At 49.8% G+C, this 26,038-nt stretch overlaps 1 protein-coding gene across 1 annotated transcript; it reads right to left on the reverse strand.

The window, feature by feature from the left end:
• On the reverse strand, window positions 1-25,038 carry TVP23A (trans-golgi network vesicle protein 23 homolog A). The gene is made up of 9 exons (XM_060260649.1): window positions 24,957-25,038; window positions 22,882-22,939; window positions 19,529-19,926; window positions 16,644-16,749; window positions 9,720-9,864; window positions 6,337-6,426; window positions 3,555-3,683; window positions 1,989-2,117; window positions 1-39 (listed from the first exon to the last, which is right to left on the reverse strand). The coding sequence occupies exons 1-9, from the start codon at window positions 25,036-25,038 to the stop codon at window positions 1-3; spliced, it is 1,176 nt and encodes a 391-aa protein (XP_060116632.1).
• Between the last annotated feature and the right edge of the window lie 1,000 nt (window positions 25,039-26,038).

A 26,038-nucleotide genomic window follows, 5' to 3' on the forward strand; every position in this document is an offset into this window, starting at 1 on the left:
CTAAGGGGCTTCTGGACTCGAATCTACCTTTTCTAAGTTCTGTTGCAAGTAGAAGCAGGTGTGCATTTCATGTGAAGGAGGGTGCATGCACGTGAAAGCTCACGCCTCAGGGGTGTCGAACCCTTACAAGGGCCAAATCTGACATTAATGAAACCTTGTCGGGATGAGCCGTATACGTACCGTTTTAAAATTAGGTAGCAGAGATATAAACTTTATAAAGGACACAGACAAATACAATTAAAGATTTTTTAAAAAAACAAAACATGCTTAAAACATTTGCACTCGTCGGTCTTAAAAGTTCTTTCTTTATATTTCTCCCATGGGATCCAGGGAACTGGGCAAAGGAAGCCCTGGCTCTTTCCCTCCGTCCCCAGGGAACCAGGAGGGGGAGGAGCCTCAGCCAATAGAAGGAGGAGAGGCTTGGCTCAGTAGCTTTGCTGTGCAATTGAGGGAGTCTGGCAAAGCAAGCTCTGCCTTCCCCCCCCCTTTCCTCCCCAAGGGAGGAGCTTCAGCCAATGGAGAAGACAGAGGCTTTGCTCTAGAGCTCCTGTGCAACTGAGCAAGCCTGGAAAGTGAGCTGTGGTGCAGAAGGAAGCAAAAGAGAAGGAAGCAGATGACAAGTTGCTCGGGGCCTGATAGGAGCCCTCCGGGGCCCCGATTTGGCCCCTGGTCTGCATGTTTGAAACCCCTGAAATTCTGGCAGCCTCAGAACAGAGAGCGTGTTCTGAGCGAGCTCCAACTGGCTGGCCACTGTGTGAGACAGGAGGCTGGACTAAATGGACCTTACCTAGTCTGACCCAGCAGGGCTCTTCTGAGGTTCTTCTCAAGGGAAGACCTCGGCCTCTCTGCCCTGTTGTTGGCCCTCCAGAGAACTGGTTGGCCTCTGTGTGAGACAGGAGGCTGAACTAGATGGACCCTACCTGGTCTGACCCAGCAGGGCTCTTCTGAGGTTCTTCTCAAGGGAAGACCTCGGCCTCTCTGCCCTGTTGTTGGCCCTCCAGAGAACGGGTTGGCCTCTGTGTGAGACAGGAGGCTGAACTAGATGGACCCTACCTGGTCTGACCCAGCAGGGCTCTTCTGAGGTTCTTCTCAAGGGAAGACCTTGGCCTCTCTGCCCTGTTGTTGGCCCTCCAGAGAACTGGTTGGCCTCTGTGTGAGACAGGAGGCTGGACTAGATGGGCCCTACCTGGTCTGACCCAGCAGGGCTCTTCTGAGGTTCTTCTCAAGGGAAGACCTCGGCCTCTCTGCCCTGTTGTTGGCCCTCCAGAGAACTGGTTGGCCTCTGTGTGAGACAGGAGACTGGACTAGGTGGACCCTCCCTGGTCTGACCCAGCAGGGCTCTTCTGATGTTCTTCTCAGGGGAAGGCCTCGGCCTCTCTGCCCTCTTGGTGGCCCTCCAGAGGAAGAAGCTGGCCCCTGTTTGAGACAGGAGGCTGGACTAGATGGACCCTCACTGGTCTGATCCAGCAGAATCCTTCTGATGTTCTTCTCAGGGGAAGGCCTCAGCCTCTCTGCCCTTGTGTTGTCCCTCCAGAGGAACTGAGTGGCCCCTGTGTGAGACAGGAGGCTGGACTAGATGGACCCTCCCTGGGCTGATCCAGCAGGATCCTTCTGAGGTTCTTCTCAGGGAAAGGCCTCAGCCTCTCTGCCCTGTCATGGGCCCTGCAGAGGAACTGGCTGGCCACTGTGTGAGACAGGAGGCTGGACTAGGTGGACCCTCCCTGGTCTGACCCAGCAGGGCTCTTCTGATATTCTTACCAGCGTTCTTCTCTTCTCTTAGGTCAGCATTGAGTGTTGCTTCTGCTTTTGATTTTGGCTACTCTTTATTCTATTGTCTTTATATTTTTGGTTGGCTAGTTTTTACCATTGTTCCTCCAGGTGATTGATAAGATGATGATGGTGATGGTGGATGTTTCAGCCCCTCCCCTCCCCCCCCCCCCAGTAGCTTCATCGACGGCTGTTAAATTAAAAGGAGCCAGCCAGCTCACCCTCTGGAAGATCTGCTGAGCCGGGAACCTCGCAGCGATTTTGTGGAGGTTTGTCAGCCCTCCTAACTTGCAGTGGACGTAGCCATACAGGTTAGCCGCCTGGAGAGAGATGCCGGCTATCACGAGCGCCTGTGGGAAAAGCAGATGGTAAATTTTGATTTTGGTGTAGTGGTTAAGTATGTGGACTCTTATCTGGGAGAGCCGAGTTTGATTCCTGACTCCTCAGCTTGCAGCTGCTGGAATGGCCTTGGGTCTGCCATAGGAGTTGTCCTTGAAAGGGCAGCTGCTGGGAGAGCCCTCTCAGCCCCACCCACCTCACAGGGTGCCTGTCGTGGGGGAAGAAGATATAGGAGATTGTGAGCCGCTCTGATTCAGAGAGAAGAGCGGGGTATAAATCTACGGTCTTCTAAATTCTGCTTGGGACTTTTGCAAAGGGAAGGACAGGAAATATGGTTCTGGGTGAGGCTGGAGGAACTGGGCCCATAAGGCTTGCCAGGTTTCATATTCAGGATGCATTTTGCAAGTGGAAACTCCTAGCTGCGTGCCGCTTGACTCCTTTTTCTGGTTATGGGCAGAGCTGAGGATACCCGATGGCTGTGTGAAAAGGCCACTCTGAGCAGAATTTGAGAGGACCGCTGATTTTTCTCTCCTTCGGCTCTGTCTGTGTGGCAGGGTTTCTCAGTGTTGCTTTCACCACCTCTGTGAATGCAGACGCTCGTACATTGGCCACGGAGTCTCAGTGCTGGAGCTTCTGCCACTGGTCCCTCGTGGCCGCCTCTTCCTGCATTTTTCCTTCCTGCCACACAACTGGGAGGCTTGAGGTTGGGAACCCTTGTTGGATCAGGGATGGAGGAGGAGAGACTTAACCCTTCTTGACCTGCAATTCTGGCATTGGGAGAAGATGCCCAGGAGTGGCCAAACTGTCACACATATTGTGTAGCTCGCAGAGGCAGAGGAGGAACTTAGTCAGAATCTCAGCCTCTGAGTGCTGACCCATAGGTAGGTGACTATTTCCACCGTGTGTGGAGCAGGGAAGGAGGGGGAAATAGGCAGGCTTGCAAGCTCTCCTCCTCCACTGCAGAAGTCACCTGGAGACCTTGAGCAGGGAAAGAGCACAAGAGCCGAGGGAGCCACCGGAAGGAGGGACAGAATTAAAGAGGGCAGTGTGAAGTTTCCACTTAGTTTCATAGCTCTTGCAGGAGCTGTTTTTACTAACCTTGGGGTTAAGGCAAAGGGAGATGGATAATGATGCCAACGGTGGTCAGTGATTTATATGTTAGATGTGTGTTGCTTTCTCCCACTGGTGTCAAAAAATAATCCCCTAATCTTTCCCTATGCTGGTCTTAGGGGGACTGTTATTCCCAGCTTTTGTTCTTTAAAAAGTCTCCTAAGCATGGTCATGTTGTAAAGTGCATGCATATGTATTTTATCTTTCTGTTCAAAGAAAGTCTGAAGAGTTTTAATAAACACGTGTGTCTTGGGGCTCTTGAACATTTGACGTTTATTCTGTGGCTCTTACATGACGCAAGTTTGGCCACCCCTGGTTTAGCCTCAGCCCAGCCTTACCAGCCACTTCAGCTTCAAGGAAAAGAGGGTGCTGAAAAAGAAAATGGTCCAGATGACCGGGCAGATGATCAGTCCCAGCCAGAAGATCCGGGCCTCGACTTCCGTGGGGGCCGCGACGCTGGATGGGACCTGCAAGGGCCAAAGAGTTTGCATCAGCAAACATCACGCAGGAGTAACGTCACATTCAGTAGAAACGGGAACAGCGGCAGGCTGTGGTTTGATTCTAGGAATGGAGGCTCACTTCCTCGTCCTGCTGTATAAGTTTCCTTAGCATTTATTATAAATGCTGGCTGTCCAAACTGGTTCCAAAGCCTTTTAATAAAATGATAATAACAATAATCTGACTCTGTTCAGCATATCCTCTTAAAACTGCCCGCCGTTTGCTGAGCTACATTCGCATTTGATTAGTCCTCTTTTTCAACTCTCTTAAGACTGCGACCAAAGGAGGCACTGAATTCTTGCTAGCAGACAAAAACTCCGAAGTTACTGAGCAGGTGGCAGAGCTCCTGACAAAGGTACTCAGGGGCCAAGAAAAAGTGGGAAGAAAAGAGGGAAGTTCGGGAAGAGTGAGTGAGAGAGATGGGGTGTATCTATGGTTCCTCTTTGGATGGTTAGGCTTTTTACTATAACTGTTTCAATTACTCTAATATTTGAGGTTACTGTTCCAAACTTTTATCACTTTTTCCTATTATTATTACTATACCTAATGTTACAAATGGTAGCACTTTGATTGTATCCCCTTTTGTTAGCATATAGGCTGATTTGTACTGCTATTTTTTTTAATTGTTATGCCAATAAAGGTTTTTGGAATTGGAATAATAATCAACTAGCAGAGCTGTGCATGGGTATAGCGGACCAGCATAGATGGACAAGCCTCACAGCATTCTGTGGAGAGCCAGTTTGGTGTAGTGGTTAAGTGTGCGGACTCTTATCTGGGAGAACTGGGTTTGATTCCCCACTCCTCCCCTTGCGCCTGCTGAGATGGCCTTGGGTCAGCCATAGCTCTGGCAGAGGTTGTCCTTGAAAGGGCAGCTGCTGGGAGAGCCCTCTCCAGCCCCACCCACCTCACAGGGTGTCTGTTGTGGGGGAGGAAGGTAAAGGAGATTGTGAGCCGCTCTAAGACTCTTTGGAGTGGAGGGCGGGATATAAATGCAATATCTTCATCTACCTCACAGGGTGTCTGTTGTGGGGGAGGAAGGTAAAGGAGATTGTGAGCCGCTCTGAGACTCTTTGGAGTGGAGGGCGGGATATAAATCCAATATCTTCATCTACCTCACAGGGTGTCTGTTGTGGGGGAGGAAGGTAAAGGAGATTGTGAGCCGCTCTGAGACTCTCCGGAGTGGAGGGCGGGATATAAATCCAATATCTTCATCTACCTCACAGGGTGTCTGTTGTGAGGAAGGAAGGTAAAGGAGATTGTGAGCCGCTCTGAGACTCTTTGGAGTGGAGGACGGGATATAAATCCAGTATCTTCATTTACAGCCATTACCATGCTGTAAAGCCCTATATGGTCGAGGACCTGTCTACCTTAGGGACTGCCTCTCTCCATATGTTCCCTAGAGAGCATTGCCATCCAGCTCAAAAAACCTATTGGAAATCCCTGGGCCAAAAGAAACCAAATTAAAAACTACCAGAGAACAGGCGTTCTCTACAAAGGCTCCCCAATGGTGGAATCAACTGCCGGAAAAGGTGTGGGCCCTACGGGATCTTAACCAGTTCCGTAGGGCCTGCAAAACTGCCCTCTTCCAATTAACTTTTAAAGACGGAACTCCTGATAATACCAACAACACCAAGCCATCTTGCACATATTCTGATTGTACTATAGTGTTATACTGTTTTATTGGTTTTACTGTTTAAATTATTAATTATTGTATTCTGTTTATTTGTATCGTGGTTTACCATGTCTTGTTAGCCGCCCTGAGCCTGCCTAGGCGGAGAGGGCGGGGTATAAATAAAAGTTATTATTATTATTATTATTATTATTATTATTATTGTACTTAATAAAAGAGCTATGGCCGCTACAACCGCGTCGCCTCCTTGCATTGAACTCATGGCGACCTCTAGTGACTGGCTGGGCAAGGAGAACATTCTGATAAGTGGCTTGATGCAGCCCGCCCCTGCCTCCCAGCTGCTGGTATTCCTTGGCGGTCTCCCATCCAAGTACTTGACAGGGTGGTTCTGCTTAGCTTCCGAGATCTAACGAGATTTGGCTTGCCTGGGCGACCCAGGGCAGGGTGTGTGTCTTGGTTCGGGCCTTCAGGGTGAAGGGCTCTCCTTCCTTGGAGGTTTTTCAACAGAGGCTAGATGGCCATGGCAGCAAGGCGGAGCCTGTGCATTTAGGGGGAGGGGTTTGTGAGTTTCCTGCATTGTGCAGGGGGTTGGACCAGATGACCCTGGAGGTCCCTTCCAAGCCTTATGATTCTGTGGTTAACCAGCTCCCACAACTAAGACTCTTAGATGTTGTAAGACAAAAAATAATAACCTCCGAGCACGCCAGTGTGTAATGGTTTCACGTGCAAAATTAAACTCTGACGCCGACTGATCTGCTAATGTTATCATAGTGGGACAGAAAGCAGAGGAAGTTCCTGAGTGAATTTGCTGGGTTTTGCATCCACGCTGTGGGCTGATTTCAGCCCAGGCAGAATCCAAACCCGGCTTCAGCGTATCCTTTGCAGAGCACCCCGACAAGAGCTCCGCTGTTCTGTGTTCCGCGTGTTGCATTTTCTGCCTCGACGTTTATATAGCCCAAGGAAATACCCGCCTCTCAAAAAGGAGTACGTACCCTTTTCGCTTCGTACATCCAGTGGCTTTTCCCATCTTCGTCGATCTGGTTCCACCAGTGCAGGCCTACCAGGAGTCTTCCGGTGACATTCTAAGTGGCAAAACAAAAATCGGCAGCTGTTTCAGAGAGGCGCCCTCACAGTTATGGAAGGAGCTCAAGACCAGGGTGCAGAGAGAAAAACAGACAGGCCACTCTCCGGACTGTTTGCTTTGGAAACCATTAATGAACTGGGCCAGCCATTTCAGAATTACTGGCACGGAGAAAGCTGCAGTAGGACTGGGTTGCTGAGAGATGCAACTCTCAGGGGAGGCTAGCTGTTGCAACTCTGCCTGAGTCAGCGATCTAGGTCTTGAGGCTGACATGGAAGCATGCTGACATGCAAATACTGGCCTCTTCTGTCATAAGAACATAACAGAAGCCATATTGGATCAAGCCAATGGCCCATCCAGTAACACAGTGGACAACAAAACCAGGCATCATCAGGAGGTCCATCAGTGGGGCCAGGACACTAGAAGCCCTCCCACTGTTGCCCCTCCCAAGCACCAAGAATACAGAGCATCACTTCCCCAGACATAAGAACATAAGAGAAGCCATGTTGGATCAGGCCAATGGCCCATCCAGTCCAACACTCTGTGTCACAGAAGAACATAAGAGAAGCCATGTTGGATCAGGCCAGTGGCCCCTCCAGTCCAACACTCTGTGTCACATAAGAACATAAGAGAAGCCATGTTGGATCAGGCCAATGGCCCCTCCAGTCCAACACTCTGTGTCACAGAAGAACATAAGAGAAGCCATGTTAGATCAGGCCAATGGCCCATCCAGTCCAACACTCTGTGTCACATAAGAACATAAGAGAAGCCATGTTGGATCAGGCCAATGGCCCATCCAGGCCAACACTCTGTGTCACATAAGAACATAAGAGAAGCCATGTTGGATCAGGCCAGTGGCCCATCCAGTCCAACACTCTGTGTCACAGAAGAACATAAGAGAAGCCACGTTGGATCAGGCCAATGGCCCATCCAGTCCAACACTCTGTGTCACACAGTGGCAAAAAACCAGGTGCCATCAGGAGGTCCACCAGTGTGGCCAGAACACTAGAAGCCCTCCCACTGTCCATTTCAGAAAGACAGTTCTTTGGCTGTTGAAAACTTGAGAAACTTGCCCTGCGTGAAGCAAGAAATCCAGGATGTTTTAGATGAGCATCGTGGGCCTTTTACAGGCTGCTTAGACCACAAGACTGTGGGAAGCCAATCAGCAACCAAGCAGGACCAAGCTGTATGATCCTGACGGTATAAAGCACCATCCTGTCTGAATAGGTTGTAGGGACAGGCTGTGGTTCAAGTGGTAGAGCACCTGCTCTGCCGTCAGAGGATCCCAGGTTGATCATTACTGGAATTGCCATTTTTGTGGGTAGATAAGTCAAATGGTATCCCCACTGAGCCAGGCAGTTGATTTTCCAAAACACTGAAATGATTTTTTTTTTAATACAAGAATGTACAAATATTGCAACTGCCATCTTAAAAGAAGCATTCCTGGTGCCCACAGCCTCTTCTCAGAGATGTCTCATGAGAACATAAGAGAAGCCATGTTGGATCAGGCCAATAACCCATCCAGTCCCACACTCTGTCAGACAGTAGGCAAACCCAGGTACCATCAGGAGGCCCACTAGCGGGGCCAGAATTCCAGAAGTCCTCCCCACTAGGGTTGCCAATCCCCAGGTGGGGGCAGGGGATCCCCTGGTTTGGAGACCCTCCCCCCGCTTCAGGGTCATCAGAAAGCGCGGGGAGGGGAGGGAAATGTCTGCTGGGAACTCTGTTATTCCCTATGGAGATTTATTCCCATAGAAAATCATGGAGAATTGATCCGTGGGTATCTGGGGCTCTGGGGGGGGTGTTTTGGGGGGTAGAAGCACCAAATTTTCAGTATAGCATCTAGTGCCTCTCCCCAAAATACCCCCCAAGTTTCAAAAAGATTGGACCAGGGGGTCCAATTCTGTGAGCCCCCCAAAAAGGTGCCCCTATCCATTATTTCCTATGGAAGGAAGGCATTGAAAAGGTGTGCCGTCCCTTTAAATGTGATGGCCAGAACTCCCTTTGGAGTTCAATTATGCTTGTCACAGCCTTGATCGTGGCTCTACCCCTAATGTCTCCTGGCTCCACCCCCAAAGTCCCCAGATATTTCTTGAATTGGATTTGGCAACCCTACTCCTCCACCAAGAACCAAGAAGACAGAACACTGCCCTAGATATTGTGTTCCCTCTATACCTTGTGACTAAGAACCACCGTTGGATCTCTGCTCCGGATGTTTCTCCAATTCCCTCTTAAAGCTGTCTACGCTTGTAGATGCCACCACTTCCTGTGGCAGTGAATTCCATGTGTTAATCACCCTTTGGGTGAAGAAGTACTTCTTCTATGTGTTCTAAGCACATAGAAGAAAGGTTGAAGGAGCTGGGCATGTTTAGCCTGGAGAGGGGGCAGCTGAGAGGTGATATGATCACTATCTTCAAATACTTGAAGGGCTGTCCTATAGAGGATGGTGTGGGATTGTTTTCTGTGGCCCCAGAAGGTCGGACCAGAACCAGTGGGTTGAAATTAAATCAGAAGAGTTTCCAGCTCAACATTAGGAAGAACTTCCTGACCGTTAGAGTGGTTCCTCCTTAGGAGGTGGTGGGCTCTCCTTCCTTGGAGGTTTTTAAACAGAAGCTAAATGGCCATCTGACAGCAATGAAGATCCTGTGAATTTAGGGGGAGGGGTTTGTGAGTTTAGAGCGGTTCCTCAGTGGAACAGGTTTCCTCCTCGGGAGGTGGTGGGCTCTCCTTCCTTGGAGGTTTTTAAACAGAGGCTAAATGGCCATCTGACAGCAATGAGGATCCTGTGAATTTAGGGGGAGGGGTTTGTGAGTTTAGAGCGGTTCCTCAGTGGAACAGGCTTCCTCCTCGGGAGGTGGTGGGCTCTCCTTCCTTGGAGGTTTTTAAGCAGAGGCTAGATGGCCATCTGACAGCAATGAAGATCCTGTGAATTTAGGGGGAGGTGTTGGTGAGTTTCCTGCATTCTGCAGAGGGTTGGTCTAGATGACCCTGGAGGTCCCTTCCAACTCTATGATTCTAAGCCTACTCCACGGACATTAGTGTATTAGCAACAAGGAAAGTGCTTGAGTCTTCAAAAACGTTGTCTCGCTTATCTGCAGATTCATGACAAATCACCAGAGTCCAGTAATCCACGAAAGCTCGTAGGATGGCTTGACTACAGCCTAATGAGGTGACCACTGTTGACATCAGTCCAGGATGACTCGTGGTGCCAGAATTCCTATGAGCCTGGATCAAGAGAGGACGGAAGCAGAGGGCACAAGGGCGGGTTTTGGGGGCTACCCAGGGAATCCTTACCTTCACGGACCAGAAGTCGAAGGACAGGAGTAGGAGAATGACCACGAAGCAGACAATGAAGCTCTTGCTGAACCAGTCGCAAAACAAGTAGGTCACGATGGCGCTCACCCGGAAGAAGAGGTGAAAGAAGGTGGCCAGCGGGTGCCTACGAGAACAAACCGGGAGCCCCGTGAATTGCCTGGGAAGAGCCTGGGCGGGTTCAGTCCCTACAATGCCACGCAAGGGAGAAGTACGGACACAAGATCCAGTCAGAAAACAAAATCCGTGCACAATTGCTAGTGATTCACTTAATATAATAAGTTTCGTACACAATAACAAGTCATAAATGGCTTCATAGAATTCCAATAGCTATAGACAGAGTCGGGGAGGGACGGTGGCTCAGTGGTAGAGCATCGCTTGGGAAGCAGAAGGTCCCAGGTTCAATCCCTGGCATTTCCAACTAAACAGGGTCCAGGCAAGTAGGCGTGAAAAACCTCAGCTTGAGACCCTGGAGAGCCGCTGCCAGTCTGAGAAGACAATACTGACTTTGATGGACCAGAGGTCTGATTCAGTATAGGCAGCTTTGTATGTTCAATATATGTTCAATACTTCACAATTGCATCAATGCTGTAAACTCAAACAAAGTGCTAGAGTGAGTGCAGAAGTCCATTCATAAATTATTCCAAGCGGAGCAGACGTTCCAAACAGCCCTCTACGTGGATAGCAGCATATTCTACACCTTTCAATGCGTTGCCGCCTTTGTCCAGGAGGAAAGGTTTGTACAGTCAACAGGCTCTCAACAAGTTTTTCTTTACAGAGCATCTAGCACAAAGTCTCTAGGCTGGAGAAAAAGGGTTTTGGAATAATTTATGAATGGACTTTTGCACTCACTCTAGCACTTGGTTTGAGTTGTCTATATTTAATGGAATTCTGTGAAATCATTTATGAATTGTTATTGATTGTGTATGAAACTTATTATACTTAGTGAATCACTAGCAATTTTGTACGGGTTTTGTTTTTTGACTGTCCCTGAAATGCCAGCAAGTGGGGAAACTTCAGCTAGGAAGGGGGGGGGGTTAGGAAGGGGCACTGCAGCCTTTCCCCAGTAGTAGAAGATTGGATTTGTATCCCACCCTCCACTCTGAATCTCAGAGCAGCTCACAATCTCCTTTACCCCCCCCCCCCCTCGCAACAGACACTCTGTGAGGTGGATGCGGCTGAGAGCTCTCCCAGAAGCTGCCCTTTCAAGGACAACTCCTATGAGAGCTATGGCTAACCCAAGGCCATTCCGGCAGCTGCAAGTGGAGGAGGAGGAGTGGGGAATCAAACCCGGTTCTCCCAGATAAGAGTCCACACACTTAACCACTACACCAAACTGGCTCTCCAGCGGAACTTTGTCCAGGTAGAGAGAAGCACTGGGGCCCTCACCCTCTCACTTCCAGTCTGGAAAAGCCCCCCCCCCCCAAAAGGAAGTTTGGCCACTCTGCCAGAAAAGAAAGAGGTGCTTACTCTCTCAAGCCAGACTACCTGTGACTAATGCAAACCACAGGGTCCTCTCCTGATAGACAGGTACTCCAAGCAGAGATTCATGGTGGCTCAAGGTGAAGTTTGGTTGGCTTTATTCAAAGCTCTTCACTGCCAGTTCAAGATAGCAATGTAACCTTTCCCATGTTTTATTCCTGGGGTGGCCAAACTTGCTTAACATAAGAGCCACACAGAATAAACATCAGATGTTTGAGAGCCACAAGACATGAACAAATATTACACACACATCTTTATTAAAACTCTTAAGACTTTCTTTGCACAGGAAGATAAAATGCATATGTATGCACTTTACAACATGACCATTTTAGAAAGAGACTTTTTAAAAAACAAAAACTGGGAATAACAGTTCCCATAAGAACAGCATTGGGAAAGGTCAGGAAATTATTTTTGGAAGAAGAAAACACATATGTACCATATAAATCGCTGGCTACCGTTTGAATCGTTATGCATCTCTCTTTGTCTTGACACCAAGGTAAATAAATTCAGCTCCTACAAGAGCTATGAAACAAAGCGGGAAGCCCCCCCTGCCCTCTTTAATTCCGTCTCTCCTTCCAGTGGCTCCCTCGGTTCTTGCGCTCTCTTTCCCTGCTCTAGATTTCTGGGTGACCCCTGTGGTGGAGGAGAAGAGCTTGCAAGCCTGCCTATTTCCCCCTCCTTCACTTCACACTTGGCGGAAATAGTCACCTACCTATGGGTTAGTTCTCAGAGGCTGACTGAGGTCCTGATGCTAAGCACGCTTACCTGTGAGTAAGCCTGCATTAAGTTCCTCATCAGCCTTCAGGAGCTGCAAAATATCTGTGAGTCACATGTGACTCCTGAGCTGCAGTTTGGCCACCTTGGTGGCTTGTAATAAACATGAATGTACGGAGCAGCCTTATCTTGAATCAGAACCCCCCTCCCCCCTTGATCCATCCAGGTCAGTCTTGTCTGCTCAGACTGGCAGCAGCTCTCTCCAGGGTTTCAGGAAGAGGCCTTTCCCATCCCCTTCTGCCTGGTCCCTTTAACTGGAGATACTGCTGGGGATTGAACCTTGGACCTTCTGCCTGCCAAGCAGAGGCTCTGCCACTGAGCCACAGCTCCTTTCCGGTATGTGAGCTGGGTAGCCACAGAATCCTAGAGTTGGAAGAGACCTCCGGGATCATCTAGTTCAACCCCCTGCACAATGCAGGAAATTCACAAACACCTCCCCCCCCCCCCCGCACACACACACCCAGTGGCCAGTGCTCCAGGCCCAGAAGATGGCAAAACCCCCCTCTAGGAAACATGAGCCAGGTTTCAGGCTGCGTAATACAAAATCGTATCCGTGTTTCCTCTGCCTTAGCAAAACAAGCACTAAACTCCTGTCCAGATTTATCCAGACTCGAAAGCAGCCACCATCAAACTCAGAATGGTAAATTAATCATGACCTTGAGTGTCCCAGAAATCCCCCAGATGTCTTGCTGCCTTATCACGCTGTCCTTTCTCAGGCTTTCCTCTGCCAAATTCAGGCAACAGCATTGGGTTTTCCCCAGCAGGGGCTGATAAGGTTGCAAATCTAGTGCAAGGGTGGATTGTAGCCCGTGCCAGGCCTTAGAGGGCAAACACTGGGGGGCGTTGGCTCAGGGAGAAGACAAAGTCCAACAAGCCAAGAATGATTTTCTTACCAGTTGCTTTGGTAGACCCAGAGCAGCCTTTTAGACACAGAGCCAGTAGTAGCTGGAGCAGGGGTGCTAAAGGGGGTGCTCTTTCAATATGTGTGAAAGAGCACAAGTGGCTCTTTCACACACATTGTGTGGCCCTCGAAGCCCCCCCCTGCCTCATTGGAGAAGGCATTTGTCTCTTTAAATGTGTTGTAATTCTTTTGAATATACAGCAAACTGTTAAAGTGGAGAGAAGTTTTCAGGTTTTCACGGCTGGCATCATCATTAGGGTTTGTAGAATCTTTCGGGCTCAAGTGCCGTGTTCTACTGGAGAAAGTTTTTCTTCCAGACGTTTCGTCCTCAGCTGCGGAGAACATCCTCAGTGGCGTTGCAGCCGGAGCAGGCGCTCAGACCTTCTTGGCTGCTGTGCATTGAGTGGGGCCAGGGCTGCTGGAAAGCTGCTATTTCTAGGCTGGAGGGGGTGTGGTGAAAGGGCAATTGGTTTGTGGATGTGCCCATTGTTTGGTGGGGCTTCCTGGAAGGGTGGAGATCTTCACACCCCTTCCAACCCTCCCAGCAATCAACACAGAACAATGGTCACATTCCACAGCCAGTTTCCTTATCGCCACCCTTCCAGGAAGCCCCGCCAAACAATGGGTACATTCACAAACCTATTGCCCTCTCAACACACCCCCTCCTGCCTAGAAATAGCAGCTCTCCAGCAGCCCTGGCCTCACTCATTGCACAGCAGCCAAGAAGGTCAGAACGCCTGCTCCGGCTGCAACGCCACTGAGGATGTTCTCCGCAGCTGAGAACAAAACGTCTGGAAGAAAAACTTTCTCCACTAGAACATGGCACTTGAGCCCGAAATATTCTACAAACCCTAATGGAGAGAAGTTTGTGTTTAGATTAGTATTGTACACGGAAGTTTTGCCTCATTTACTTCTCTCACCTGGAGGCTGGCAACTCTGTCAGCGCCAGTGTCTCTGTCCCAGGGTCACTGGGCAGGTGAGAACATCTTGATCTTGATAGGGGAGGGGCCACGGCTTAGAGGAAGAGCCTCTGCTTGGCAGGCAGAAGGTCCCAGGTTCAGTCCCCGGCATCTCCAGTTAAAGGGACCAAGTAGGAGGTGATGGGAAATCCCTTTGCTTGAGGCCCAGAAGAGCTGCTGCCAGTCTGAGTAGACAATACTGGCTTTAATGGACCAAGGGTCTGGTTCAGTATCGGGCAGCTCCATGGGATCACATGTCTTGTTTTGGGGAGGGATGGTGACTCAGTGGTAGAACATCTGCTTGGTAAGCAGGAAGTCCCAGGTTCAATCCCCAGCATCTCAAACTAAAAAGGGTCCAGGCAAAGAGGCGTGAAAAACCTCCGCTTGAGACCAGTGTTCCTTTTAAGCCATGGAGTCTTGTGAGAAAAAATTCCACTTTGTGAGCTACCTGCATTAAAGTTCTGAGCTACTGCGTAACTTATTGTGCTCTGGGGCCATTTTTCCTGAGCTAAGACAAAAATGTGTGAGCCAGAGGCTAAAAAATCTGTGAGCTAGCTCACACTCACTCAGCTTAGAGGGAACACTGCTTGAGACCCTGGAGAGCGGCTGCCAGTCTGAGTAGACAAGACTGACTTTGATGGACCGAGGGTCTGATTCAGTAGAAGGCAGCTTCATACGTTCATATGTTTACTGGATTGTAATATACGGTACATTTGTTTCCAAAGGCAATAAAAAGCAAAGTCTTCCTAAATATTAGGGAGGGTCAGTGGCTCAGTGGTAGAGCATCTGCTTGGTAAGCAGAAGGTCCCAGGTTCAATCCCCAGCATCTCCAACTAAAAAGGGTGCAGGCAAATAGGCATGAATAACCTCAGCTCGAGACCTTGGAGAGCCATGAATGGGGCTGTGGCTCAGCGGTAGAGCATCTGCTTGGTAAGCAGAAGGTCCCAGGTTCAATCCCCGGCATCTCCAACTAAAAAGGGTCAATCCCCCGCATCTCCAACTAAAAAGGGTGCAGACAAATAAGTGTGAAAAACCTCAGCTTTAGACCCTGGAGAGCAGCTGCCAGTCTGAGTAGACAAGACTGACTTTGATGGACCGAGGAGGGTCTGATTCAGTAGAAGGCAGCTTCATACGTTCATATGATCAGTGGAGGCCCTGGGCAGCCGCTCTTGAAAGAGAAAGCCTGTTTCCCCAGTTCCTCTTCTCTGCACCCAGTGTCTTCCGTCTAGACTCTTGCTGTTGCGGGTTGGGGTGTGTGTGTGTGCACTGAATGGATTTCCCCGCTGTGGGATGCAGCCACCGTGAAGTCACGAGGCAATCGATTTAGCTCTTTAGAAGGAAAACAGCCTCGTGTGTCTCTCTCAGCTCTCTCAATTCCTGCATCTTGCCGCCTCTGCGGATCTCCATTCAGGGAGGCAAAAAGGCCCCCCCTGCCCAGTGCCCACGGTGGAGGCTTGCACTCCGTTTTTATGACTCCGGGGGTGGGGGTGGGGGACTGCCAGCTCACAGTAGAATTCGGATCTGCCCAGTTCCTCTGTGGAAGCAGCTGGGGTCAAGTCGTGCAGGGTTAGCACCCGACAGTTTCCCCCCCAACCAATTTACTGTGGGAGCTTGTTCCCTCTAAGCTGAGTTAGTGGGAGCTAGCTCACAAGTTTTTTTTTAGTCTCTGGCTCACCCGTGTTTATCTTAGCTCAGGAAAAATGGCCCCGGAGCAAACTCATCGATGCAGTCGCTCACAACCTGAATGCCAGTAGCTTACCAAAAAGAATTTTTGCTTACAGAGCTCCACAGCTTAAAAGGAGCATTGCTTGTGACTGAGTTTTCCCTCCATGAACACAGGCCTTACACTGGATCAGACCTTTGGCTCAGCAAAATCGCTACTGTCGTGTCCAGGGCTTCTTTTGTAGGAAAAGCCCAGCAGAACTCATTTGCATATTAGGCCACACCCCCTGACATCACCATTGTTTCACACATAACTTTCTTGTAGGAAAAAAGCCCAGCAGGAACTCATTTGCATATTAGGCCACACCCCCTGACATCACAATTGTTTCACGCAGAACTTTCTTGAAGAGAAGCCCAGCAGGAACTCATTTGCATATTAGGCCACACACCCCTGACACAATCATTGCTTTGCACGTGGCTTTCTTGTAGAAAAAAGCCCAGCGGGGACTCATTTGCATATTAGGCCACACCCCCTGACACCTCCATTGTTTTCGCAGAACTTTCTTGTAGGAAAAAGCCCAGCAGGAACTTATTTGCCTATCAGACCCCTCCCCCATGTGCACCCTACACTACCATTTCAGTCACAAGAACCAGCATTTTGGGGAGGGAGAAAACAGCCGTTTCACGAGTGGAGCTCTGCCGGTGGCAAGGGTCTGTGTCCTCATGCAGGTATTGCGGTAAATGTCAGGAAATGGGAATGTTGAGGTTGACCAGAAAGACTTAGGGCTGCAGGCAGCCCATCAGGCCCTACACATCTCCCCATTCCGAGGCACAAACTCATCCTCGAGAACTTCAGTAGTTCTTAAATTGTGGGTCAGCACCCCAAACGCCACCCCCACGGCTGGGTCATGCAGCCAGGAAGGGAGGAGGAAGGCGTAGTGGGAAATGGGGGTCACTAATGAAATACTAAACATGAGAAATAAAATATAAAGTTGTCAAGTGTTGTCAGCTGGTGTGAGTCCCTCGTTTTATGTTTGGGGGCGGGGGAGGGAAGTTGCAAGCAGTTAATTTGCAGAATTGTAAACGTGGGTGACGCTTTGGGAAGTCCGAGATCCAGCACAACTTTACCTGATTTTTGCTTTCCTTAACGCCAGCTCTTCCTCATTGCCAAAGTCGAGTGAGACATCTTCGGTATCGTCTGCTAAAGTCTGGGGAAGACAAACAAATGTAGCCCCTGCAAGCAGACTTTAAAATATACGGTTGCTAACCTCCAGCCAAGGCCTGGAGGTCTCCTGGAGCTGCAACTGCTCTCGAAATGAGACAGTTAACTTCCCTTGGAAGAAAACAGCATTTTGGAGGGCAGGCTCAGTCTATGGTATACTATAGAACCTAGGAGAAAAAGTCATAGAGTGGCACTGTAGAGCCAGGGCTTAAATTTTAGTTGACCTAAGTCCTGCAGGATTTCCCATCTTTTGTTTGAAAGCCAAGCGGGGGCAGGAGATCCCCTGGTTTGGAGGCCCTCCCCCTGCTTCAGGGTCACCAGAAAGCGGAGGGGGGGTAGGGTTGCCAAGTCCAATTCAAGAAATATCTGGGGACTTTGGGGGTGGAGCCAGGAGACTTTGGGGGTGGAGCCAGGAGACATTAGGGGTGGAGCCAAGATCAAGGCTGTGACAAGCATAATTGAACTCCAAAGGGAGTTCTGGCCATCACATTTAAAGGGACAGCATGCCTTTTCAATGCCTTCCTTCCATAGGAAATAATGAAGGATAGGGGCACCTTCTTTTGGGGCTCATAGAATTGGACCCCCTGGTCCAATCTTTTTGAAACTTGGGGGGTATTTTGGGGAGAGGCACTAGATGCTATACTGAAAAATTGGTGCCTTTACCCCAAAAAACAGCCCCCCCAGAGCCCCAGATAACGGCAGATCAATTCTCCATGATTTTCTATGGGAATAAATCTCCATAGGGAATAATAAAGTTCCCAGCAGACATTTCCCTCCCCTCCCCCCGTTTTCTGACGACCCTGAAGCGGGTTGAGGGTCTCCAAACCAGGGGATCCCCTGCCCCCACCTGGGGATTAGCAACCCTAGTTTTATATTGTAATTGTAAGTTTTACATGTTGTGAGCCACCCTAAGCCTGCTTCAGCGGGGAGGTTGGGATATAAATAAAATATATTATTATTATTACCATATGGGTGGGATTTCTGTTAAAATGGAGTAACCTCAAAAGGTGCAATACTGCCAATGCCTGTCACAAACTCCAACTGAGCTGCACCATGCAATAAAATCACACATCATTCTGGATAAAGCCACATAAGATACGGACCCTTTTGGAAAAGTCAAAAGTTGTATAATCTTCACAGGCAGGAATATTCAATTTAATATCTTGGGCTTTCCTACTGAAACTGGACCATAAACTATTCTTGTGTGTCCAAAGAACCATAAGCAGAAAGAAAATAGTGGTTCTAATTTTCTGAAACGCACTAACGTACTTTTTTGTACAGAAGGGAACATCTGAAACCAGCCCATTATTGTTTCTACCTAAAAAGTGGAGTCAAGACCTATGAGATATTACTGACTTAACTGGAACGCTAACCATTGAGCAGTAAATTTTCTAAAGTCCTCACCTCTATATCATTCAGATATCCTTGGGAGTTCTTATAATTTCACCATATCTGTAGGCACTTCAGCTAGCAGCCCACAGACAGGTCAAGTTCTAGCGCACAGACCCTAACCACTGTGCCCATTTCAATAGTTTCATATAAAAGCAGCATAAGAATCCACTCCCCCCCCCCTTGTGGCCATCTTTCTGTTCTGGCTCAGGGCAAAAAAATTCCTCATGACCTTTCATAAAGGTTGCCAAACTTTTCCTTCTTTTCCTATGATTTCTCTGTCAATTTTACATTTGGTTGTTTTACCAACACATTGTAGTTGATCTTTATCATGGTGTATTATGAGATTTTATAGTTTCACAACCCACTTTCAACATCTTGCAAACGTGGTTTAAAATATTTAGATAACTGAATGTTTAAAAATTAAATAAAGGTAAACCTTCAAATGATTATGTACTCCACAGAGCACAGGTCAGACCAGCTGAACGGCAACATGCCCCTCTCCTATCTGGGGGTTAGCAATCATTCTCCTTCTGAACAATGTCAGAAAATTCCTGAAGGGGCAAGCATAGAAGATGCACCTAGACTGCAAGAAAGTTCTCATTATCATCTGGTTCATCTTTCTCGTTAAGCATTTCAGCTTTGTCCTATATGCCTCTCCTACTTCCATAGCTGCTTCTAAAAAAAATCTATATTGTTTAGAATATTTAAGACTCTAGGGTTTTAAAACTTCCTATCTGATGCATTTTTATAGTATTTTCCTCCTTTAAACAGGGAGCAAGTTGTTTCTGCTCAAAAGATTCCAACCACCAGACCCACAATGCCAAAGAAACCACTCGCAGGTATAGACAAAGTGGAGCATAGAAGTCATCTTGTGTTTGTAGCATAACCCTTGCCCCTACAAAACCAGAGTGTGACCCCCGTCAAAGCTAAGCGTTTTCAAGTCCCACTGAGTAAAACAAATGGGCATTTACCCAATCATCACACACAATAACGAGAACTTCAAGAGTTCATCTTTGCCTGTATCAGCGACACACTTCAAAAGCCTGCTTGCCACAATGGACTGTTCTCCCAATTTCAAGAGCCCAGCTCCCGCTTTACTCACCAAAGCGAATCCAAACAAAACACAACAAAGCCCCGCCCCGCCCCGCCGCCACCACCACCACCACCTCCTCCTCCTCCTCCTCCTCCTCGTTCTCCTCCCGCGCTCTTTCGAGCGCTTGGCCCAGGCGATCCAGCAGACCGGATTGGTTAGAGCCGGACAATACCAATGACGTGCGTTCGAGGTTTGCACAAACTGAGACAAATTCAAACCTGGGGGCGGGGTAGAGGAGCTGGACCGCGATGGAAGAGAGGAGGTAGACCAGCTGGGAGCTACCAAACTAAATTCAAAGTAATTTACTCTCGAGTAAACGATACAGAATCGGATTGCGCCGCTGCAGTTTTACGCATATATACTTGGGAGGACACTCCAGGTGGGCGCTATTTGTGATACAAACGAACACGCACCTATCTATCTGTAAACTGCCGGCGCTGGTGTTGCTGCGGTGGCGGGCGGCAGCTGCGCCTGCGCGGGCGCCGCTTGTGTTGCTGCGGCGGCAGCGGCAGGCGGTAGCTGCGCCTGCGCCGGCAGCGCTGGTGTTGCGGCGGCGGGCAGCAGCTGCGCCTGCACCTGGGCTGGTGGCGCTGGTCGGCGCTGGTGTTGCGGCGGCGGGTGGCAGTTGTGCCTGTGCCTCGGCGGCGGCGCTGGTGTTGCTGCTGTGGCGGCGCACCAAAATTGGCGCCGTTTCCCCTCTCCCGCTATCGGATTTTTTGAGAGCGGGGGAGGAAGCGGCAAATCCGGGGGTCCCCCGCCAGGGCGGGGGGTTTGGGAACCCTAAGGGGGGGGGATTGAGGGAAATGTCTGCTGGGCACTCCACTATTCCCTATGAAGATCGATTCCCATAGAGTATAATGGAGAATTGATCTGTGGGTATCTGGGGCTCTGGGGAGGCTGTTTTTTTGAGGTAGAGACCCCAAATTTGCAGTGTAGCATCCAACACCTCTCCCCAAAATACCATCCAGGTTTCAAAAAGATTGGACCAGGGGGTCCAATTCTATGAGCCCCCAAAGAAGGTGCCCCTATCCTTCATTATTTCCAATGGAGGGAAGGCATTTAAAAGGTTTGCGGTCCTTTTAAATGTGATGGCCAGAACTTCCTTTAGAGTTCAGTTATGCTTGTCATGCCCTTGCTCTTGGCTCCACCCCAATGTCTCCTAGCTCCACCCCCCAAAGTTTCCTGGCTCCACCCCCAAAGTTTCCTGGCTCCACCCCCAAAGTCCCCAGATATTTCTTGAATTGGACTTGGCAACCTTATTGCAAGCCCCAGGGTGGAACAGCCAGCTGCCAGGCACCAGGCCTTGATTGGCAATTAGGAGTTGGTGGGGTAGTAAAAGAGGAGATTTCTCCTTTGGCTTGCTTGCTTAGACAAGGGGCTGTGGGGACCTGGGGGTCAGTAAGAGAGCTATTGGGGATCCTGGAGGATTTGGCTGGACAGTCCCAGAAGAGTGCCTGTGATGCTCTGGACCTTTCAGCTATCTACAATGGGCCTAAGGGTCAAGGTCACCTCAGCTTTTAAAGCTTTTGTTATTTTGTTGCATGGTGTTGGGGAAGGACCTGCACACCCAGAATAAATTCTGTTTAAACTTTTGCCTGGGGTCAGGGGCTTGCAGAAGGGACCAGTGCCTTTCGGCCTTACTACGAAGAGGGTGTGAATGCCGTAAGTATCTCTTTGGTCATCTGGAGATTATTGACCCTTTAGGTTGCGTTGCCAATCCCCAGGTGGGGGCAGGGGACCCTCCGGTTTGAAAGCCCTCCCCTCGCTTCAGGGTCATCAGAAAGCGGGGGGGGGGGAAGGAAAATGTCTGGTGGACACTCCAATATTCCCTATGGAGACCAACTCCCATAGGGTATAATGGAGAATTGATCCAATCGTATCTGGGGCTCTGGGGGGCTGTTTTCTGATGTAGAGGCGTCAAATTTGCAGCATACTCCCCCAAGTTTCAAAAGGATTGGGCCAGGGGCTCCAGTTCTATGACCCCCCCCCCAAAGAAGGTGCCCCCCTCCATCATTTCCAATAGAAGGAAGGCATTTGAGAGGAGCACAGTCCCTTTCAATGTGACGGCCAGAACTCCCTTTGCAGTTCAGTTCCGCTTGTCACAGCCTTGCTCCTGGCTCCACCCCAAAGTCCCCAGATATTTCTTGAATTGGACTTAGCAACCCTATTGAGAGGGGGAACAGGGTGGAATGAGCCCTGAAAGAATACCCGGTCTGGTGGCAGCAACCTTGGGGGAAGGTAGAGGAGCTTTGCCTCCCTCTTGGAAGAAGTCTTAAAGGTTCCCAGACTGACCCCCTCGCAGGGAGCTGGGAGCTGGGCTTGAGGCACTCCTGGGCTCTACAGGATCCCCTCTGATCGCCCTTCCTTCCACAATGCTGCTGCCCACAAGTTTTGCCCCAAAATCTCCAGGGATCTGCCAAGCTGGAGTCAGCAGAGACATGGGGGAAGCCTCTTCTACTCTTCCCAGTTAACAGCAAACTCCCCCCTCCCCCCCCCATCTGCTGCGGTGGGGAAGAGAGAGAGAGAGGCAGGCCAGCAGGGTATCTCTAGAGAATTCTCCACTCACAGGAAGCCTTTGCAGGGCAGAAAGTAACCTCCTGCGCCTCTCAAGCATCTAGAAATAAAACGCCGGCTCCCAAGTCAAAACGGGATTTCATTTTTAGTTTATTGCAAGCTGTCTGGGCTGCAGAGAGGACGTGGGAGGAGAACTGGCGTCTTAGAAATAACCTGCACAAGCAGCAGGTGTCTCCCCACCCCACCCCCCCAGGGAAACAGTGTGACCTCCTCGGGTGAGAGCTGTTTATGGAACTTCCACCTTCTGTTCCAAAAAGCCAAGGGTTGTCCTGGCAAACAGGGAGTCTGCTGGGGCCCGACCGTCATTGGTCAAGAGCTTCCATTACCTCTTGGGTGGGACTTATCAGTAGGGATTAGTAGCATTTGTGGAAGGGGGAGTCTCTCCTGCTTTCCACAAAAAAAAGGTGTGGCTTTTGGGTGCTCCAGTACCTTAAAGGTCAAGGTCGTCCCCTGTGCAAGCACCAGTCCTCTCCGACTCTGGGGTGACATCGAATCACGACGTTTTAATGGCAGACTTTTTGCTGGGTGGTTTGCCATTGCCTTCCCCAGTCGTCTACGCTTCCCCCCCAGCAAGCTGGGTCCTCATTTTACCGACCTCAGAAGGATGGAAGGCTGAGTCAACCTGGAGCCAGCTACCTGAACCCAGCTTCCGCCGGGATCGAACTCAGGTCGTGAGCAGAGGGCTCGGACTGCAGTGCTGCAGCTTTACCGCTCTTCGCCACGGGGCTCCTGTGCTCCAGTACCTCCGGCAAACCTATTTCTGTGGCAACATCAGACATCTATCTTATTTGTCCATCTCTTGTTTCACACCAGGCATTCTCGAAGGGAAGCAAGAGATGGCGAAGGCTCAGCTGGCTTCCAGGGAGAAACGGGCCCCCAAAGAGAGAAGGTTGAATCCGCCAATTCCTAGCTAAAACCGCTCCAGAAAATCAACTGCAGAGATTCTACAGTAGGTGAAATACCTCACCCACTTCTTCCCCTCCATGGGCGCAGCTCCCAAATCTCTAGGGATTTTCTGGTTAGAATTGGCATTGCAATGCTACAAGAGGTTTTAATATCCGCCAAGGGCTCCTTCCTCTCTTCACCTTCCATTGTGCCCTTCGGCCATTTGTGTTGGACCCAGAAGTCCCCTTCGTTTGTAGTCTGTGCAAAAAGGAGGAGGTCCAAATGGCCAGAGGAGAAGTCTCAGAGACAGAATGTACTCTGGTTTCCATTGCAAAGGTTGCTGGCCCAGATGGACACCCTACTTTGCCTTGGTAGAGAATAATAAATAACGCGAGGTAAGTTTGCATTTGAATTCTGAGGCCCTGGCCTCACTCAATGCACAGCAGCCAAGAAGGTCAGAGCGTCTGCTCCGGCTGCAACGCCACTGAGGATGTTCTCCACAGCCGAGAACGAAACGTCTGGAAGAAAAACTTTCTCCAGTAGAACACGGCACTTGAGCCCGAAAGAGTCTACAAACCCTAACGAATTCTGGAAGTTTGATGCAGGTGACTTATTTCTAGGAATAACTTCCTGCTTCCCAACCCTGGCCGGAAGTTCTTAGCCAACAGACGCAAACTCCTTTCCGCTTATGGGCTGAGACTGACTAGAACTCAGGGCCTGTTGGGGTGTGGCCCCGTGGAATCAGTGACTCTCTGAGACCAGGCCTTGCAGGCAGGGTTGCTAACCAGACCACTGGTTTTTATGTTCTATGTTTTATTAATTTATTGTTTTAACTGTTCCTATGTAATTGTTTTTAGCCAAACCTATGTAAGTTTTATATGTTGTAAGCCGCCCTGAGCCACTTCGGTGGGAATGGCGGGATATAAATCAAAATATAAATAAATAAACCCTGGATTCTTGGAGGTTTGGATCCGTGCCTGGAGAAGGAAGAGTTTAGCAAAGGGAGGAGGGCTTGTGATGTCACTCTAGGACAGGGGTAGCTAAACTGGGGCTTGGGAGCACACCTTTTGTGTGGCTCTCGGAACCCCCATCACCTGGCTTGGAGAAGGCATTTGTCTCTTTAAATCACTTCTCTAAGCCAAGCCAGCTTGGACAAAGCATTTTAAAGTTGCTTTCTTTCCACCTCTCCCTCCTTCTCCTTCCATCTATTTGCCTTCCTTCCTTCCTGTTTTACGGCTCTCAAACATCTGACGTTTATTCTATGTGGCTCTTACATTAAGTAAGTCTGGCCACCCCTGCGCTACGGTATACAACAGAATCTACCTCCCCACAAGCAACCATAACCCTACATGGGAATGGATCTTTTTAGCTGGAGATTGGTTGTAATTCCAGAAGAACCCCAAGCTGTAGGCTGGTAACCCCACTTCTGCACCCAAGCAAACACTGCTGTTCACTCCCCTGTTTCTCCAGACCAAGGGCCTGAGCTTTCTAGAAATTTCCATCTAGAGGTAGAAGGGTGGAGCCTGAGAAGGGGTGGGGCCTAGTGAGATGGGTGGAGCCTCGTGTGTATGGGTGTGTTGTTGTGAAAGGTAAAAGTGCTGAACTGATTAACCCTGAATTTTAACTCCTTTCCTTGGAGGCTTAAAACTTTGAGATCTGGCTATGCTGCTGATGCTCTCCTCTCTCCTTGCTCTGTTTATGTATTTACTCCATTTGTAGCCTCTTTTTTCTCCCCAGCAGCTCACGTTAGCCTCCCCCCCGCAACCATCCTGACAATATCCCTGTGAGGTAGTGAGGCTGAGAGAGTTTGACTGGCCCAAGGTCACCCCAGCCAGCTTCCAGGGCGGATCAAGGATCGGAACCTGGCTCTCTCAGATCCTTTCCCTCCATCTTACAATCTCACAACAACCCTGTGAGGTAGGCTAGGCCGAGCATTGTGAGTGGCCCAAGATCACTGAGCATGCTTCTACGGCAGAATGCAGATCTGAACCCAGGTCTCCCAGACCCCACCCCCGGCCCCTGCTGCTCTGTTTGGCCCCCCATTTCTGCAGCCTGCCCTCCACATCCCCAGAATCCCTCCTCACCCTGAAGAACATCCCACTGACACCCTCCCCCCAAATCCTGGCTGAGATCCCAACTTGATTATCCCATGGCTATTCCCCCATCCGTCCCCCCCCCCCACATCCCTGCTGCACCAGACATTTCCCTCCCATGACATCCCCCTCCCCACAACCGTCTTTTCTCTCCCCCCACCCCTCTCCGTGGTCCCCCTCACCAGCTTCATCCTCCCTTGTGCTTCCGCCAGCTTCTCTTCTCTCTGGGCCGCTGCGGATGTGATGATGCTGCAGCTCCTGCATCCGTTGCTATGGAGACAGGAGAGGGATGCAGGCTGGGACCTGGGAGGGAGAAGAGGGAAGGGGGGAAGCTCAGCACAGAACAGACTTGGCTGCGGCTGCTTAGGGGCAAGTTAGGGAGGAGGGGCGACAGGTTAGGGGCAAGCACCCCTGGGGGATAATTGGGGGCTGCCGTGGGGTGGCCGTTGCTGTGGTTAGAGGCCGTCTTTGAGTCCCGAAGTCCATGGCCTTGTAAGTAGGGATGTCAGGAGGGGCCTGGAGGTTTCCCACTTTTACAGCTGAACCCCCCCCCCCAGGAAATGGCTGCCATCGGACAGCTGTGGGATCTCCGGCCTTGTCCCCCGCTGAGGTGCCTCTGCCCCCAAACCCTCCCCTCTCCAGGCTTCACACCAAAATCTCCAAGTATTGCCTCAGCTAAAGCTGGCTACCTTCCATTCTAAGAGCAATTAAAAAGATCCTATTTTGTCAAAAAGCACAGTGATGCTATCTGGGGTTGCCAGCTCCGGGTTGGGAAATACCTGGAAATTTTGGGGTGGAGCTGAGGGCGGGGCTTGGGCAAGGAGGGACTTCAGTGGGGGACGATGCCCTACAGTCCACCTTCCAAAGCAGCCATTTTCTCCAGAGGAAATGATCTTTGTTACCTGAAGATTAGTTATAATAGCAGGAGACCACCAACCACCACCTGGAGATTGGCAACCCAGTCCCATTGTAGTCCCAGGACACTTCCAGCCACTGCCTGGAGGTTGGTGGGCAAAACACGAAACTACAGTCTACAGGTTGAGCAACCACTTGCTTGAATTTGCCTTTAACATTATTATTATTATTATTATTATTATTATTATTATTATTATTATTATTATTATTATTATTATTATTATTATTATTATTGTTATTGAGCAAGTGATGTTTCTGGTGGGGCTTCTGGTGTCCTGGCCCCACTGGTGGACCTCCTGATGGCACCTGGGTTTTTTGGCCATTGTGTGACACAGCGTGTTGGACTGGA

Source organism: Heteronotia binoei, chromosome 20 (assembly GCF_032191835.1).
Source record: "Heteronotia binoei isolate CCM8104 ecotype False Entrance Well chromosome 20, APGP_CSIRO_Hbin_v1, whole genome shotgun sequence".
Lineage (NCBI taxonomy): Eukaryota > Metazoa > Chordata > Lepidosauria > Squamata > Gekkonidae > Heteronotia > Heteronotia binoei.

Bases quoted from the DNA above. Each gene is read 5' to 3' on its own strand.
- TVP23A (XM_060260649.1), bottom strand. From the start codon at position 25,038: ATGCAGGAGCTGCAGCATCATCACATCCGCAGCGGCCCAGAGAGAAGA. The intron at 22,940-24,956 runs GTGAGGGGGACC...CTTTTTGCACAG, and splicing joins CACAAGGGAGGATGAAGCTG to ACTACAAACGAAGGGGACTT. The intron at 2,118-3,554 runs GTAAGGCTGGGC...CTTTTCCCACAG, and splicing joins CCTTGAAGCTGAAGTGGCTG to GCGCTCGTGATAGCCGGCAT.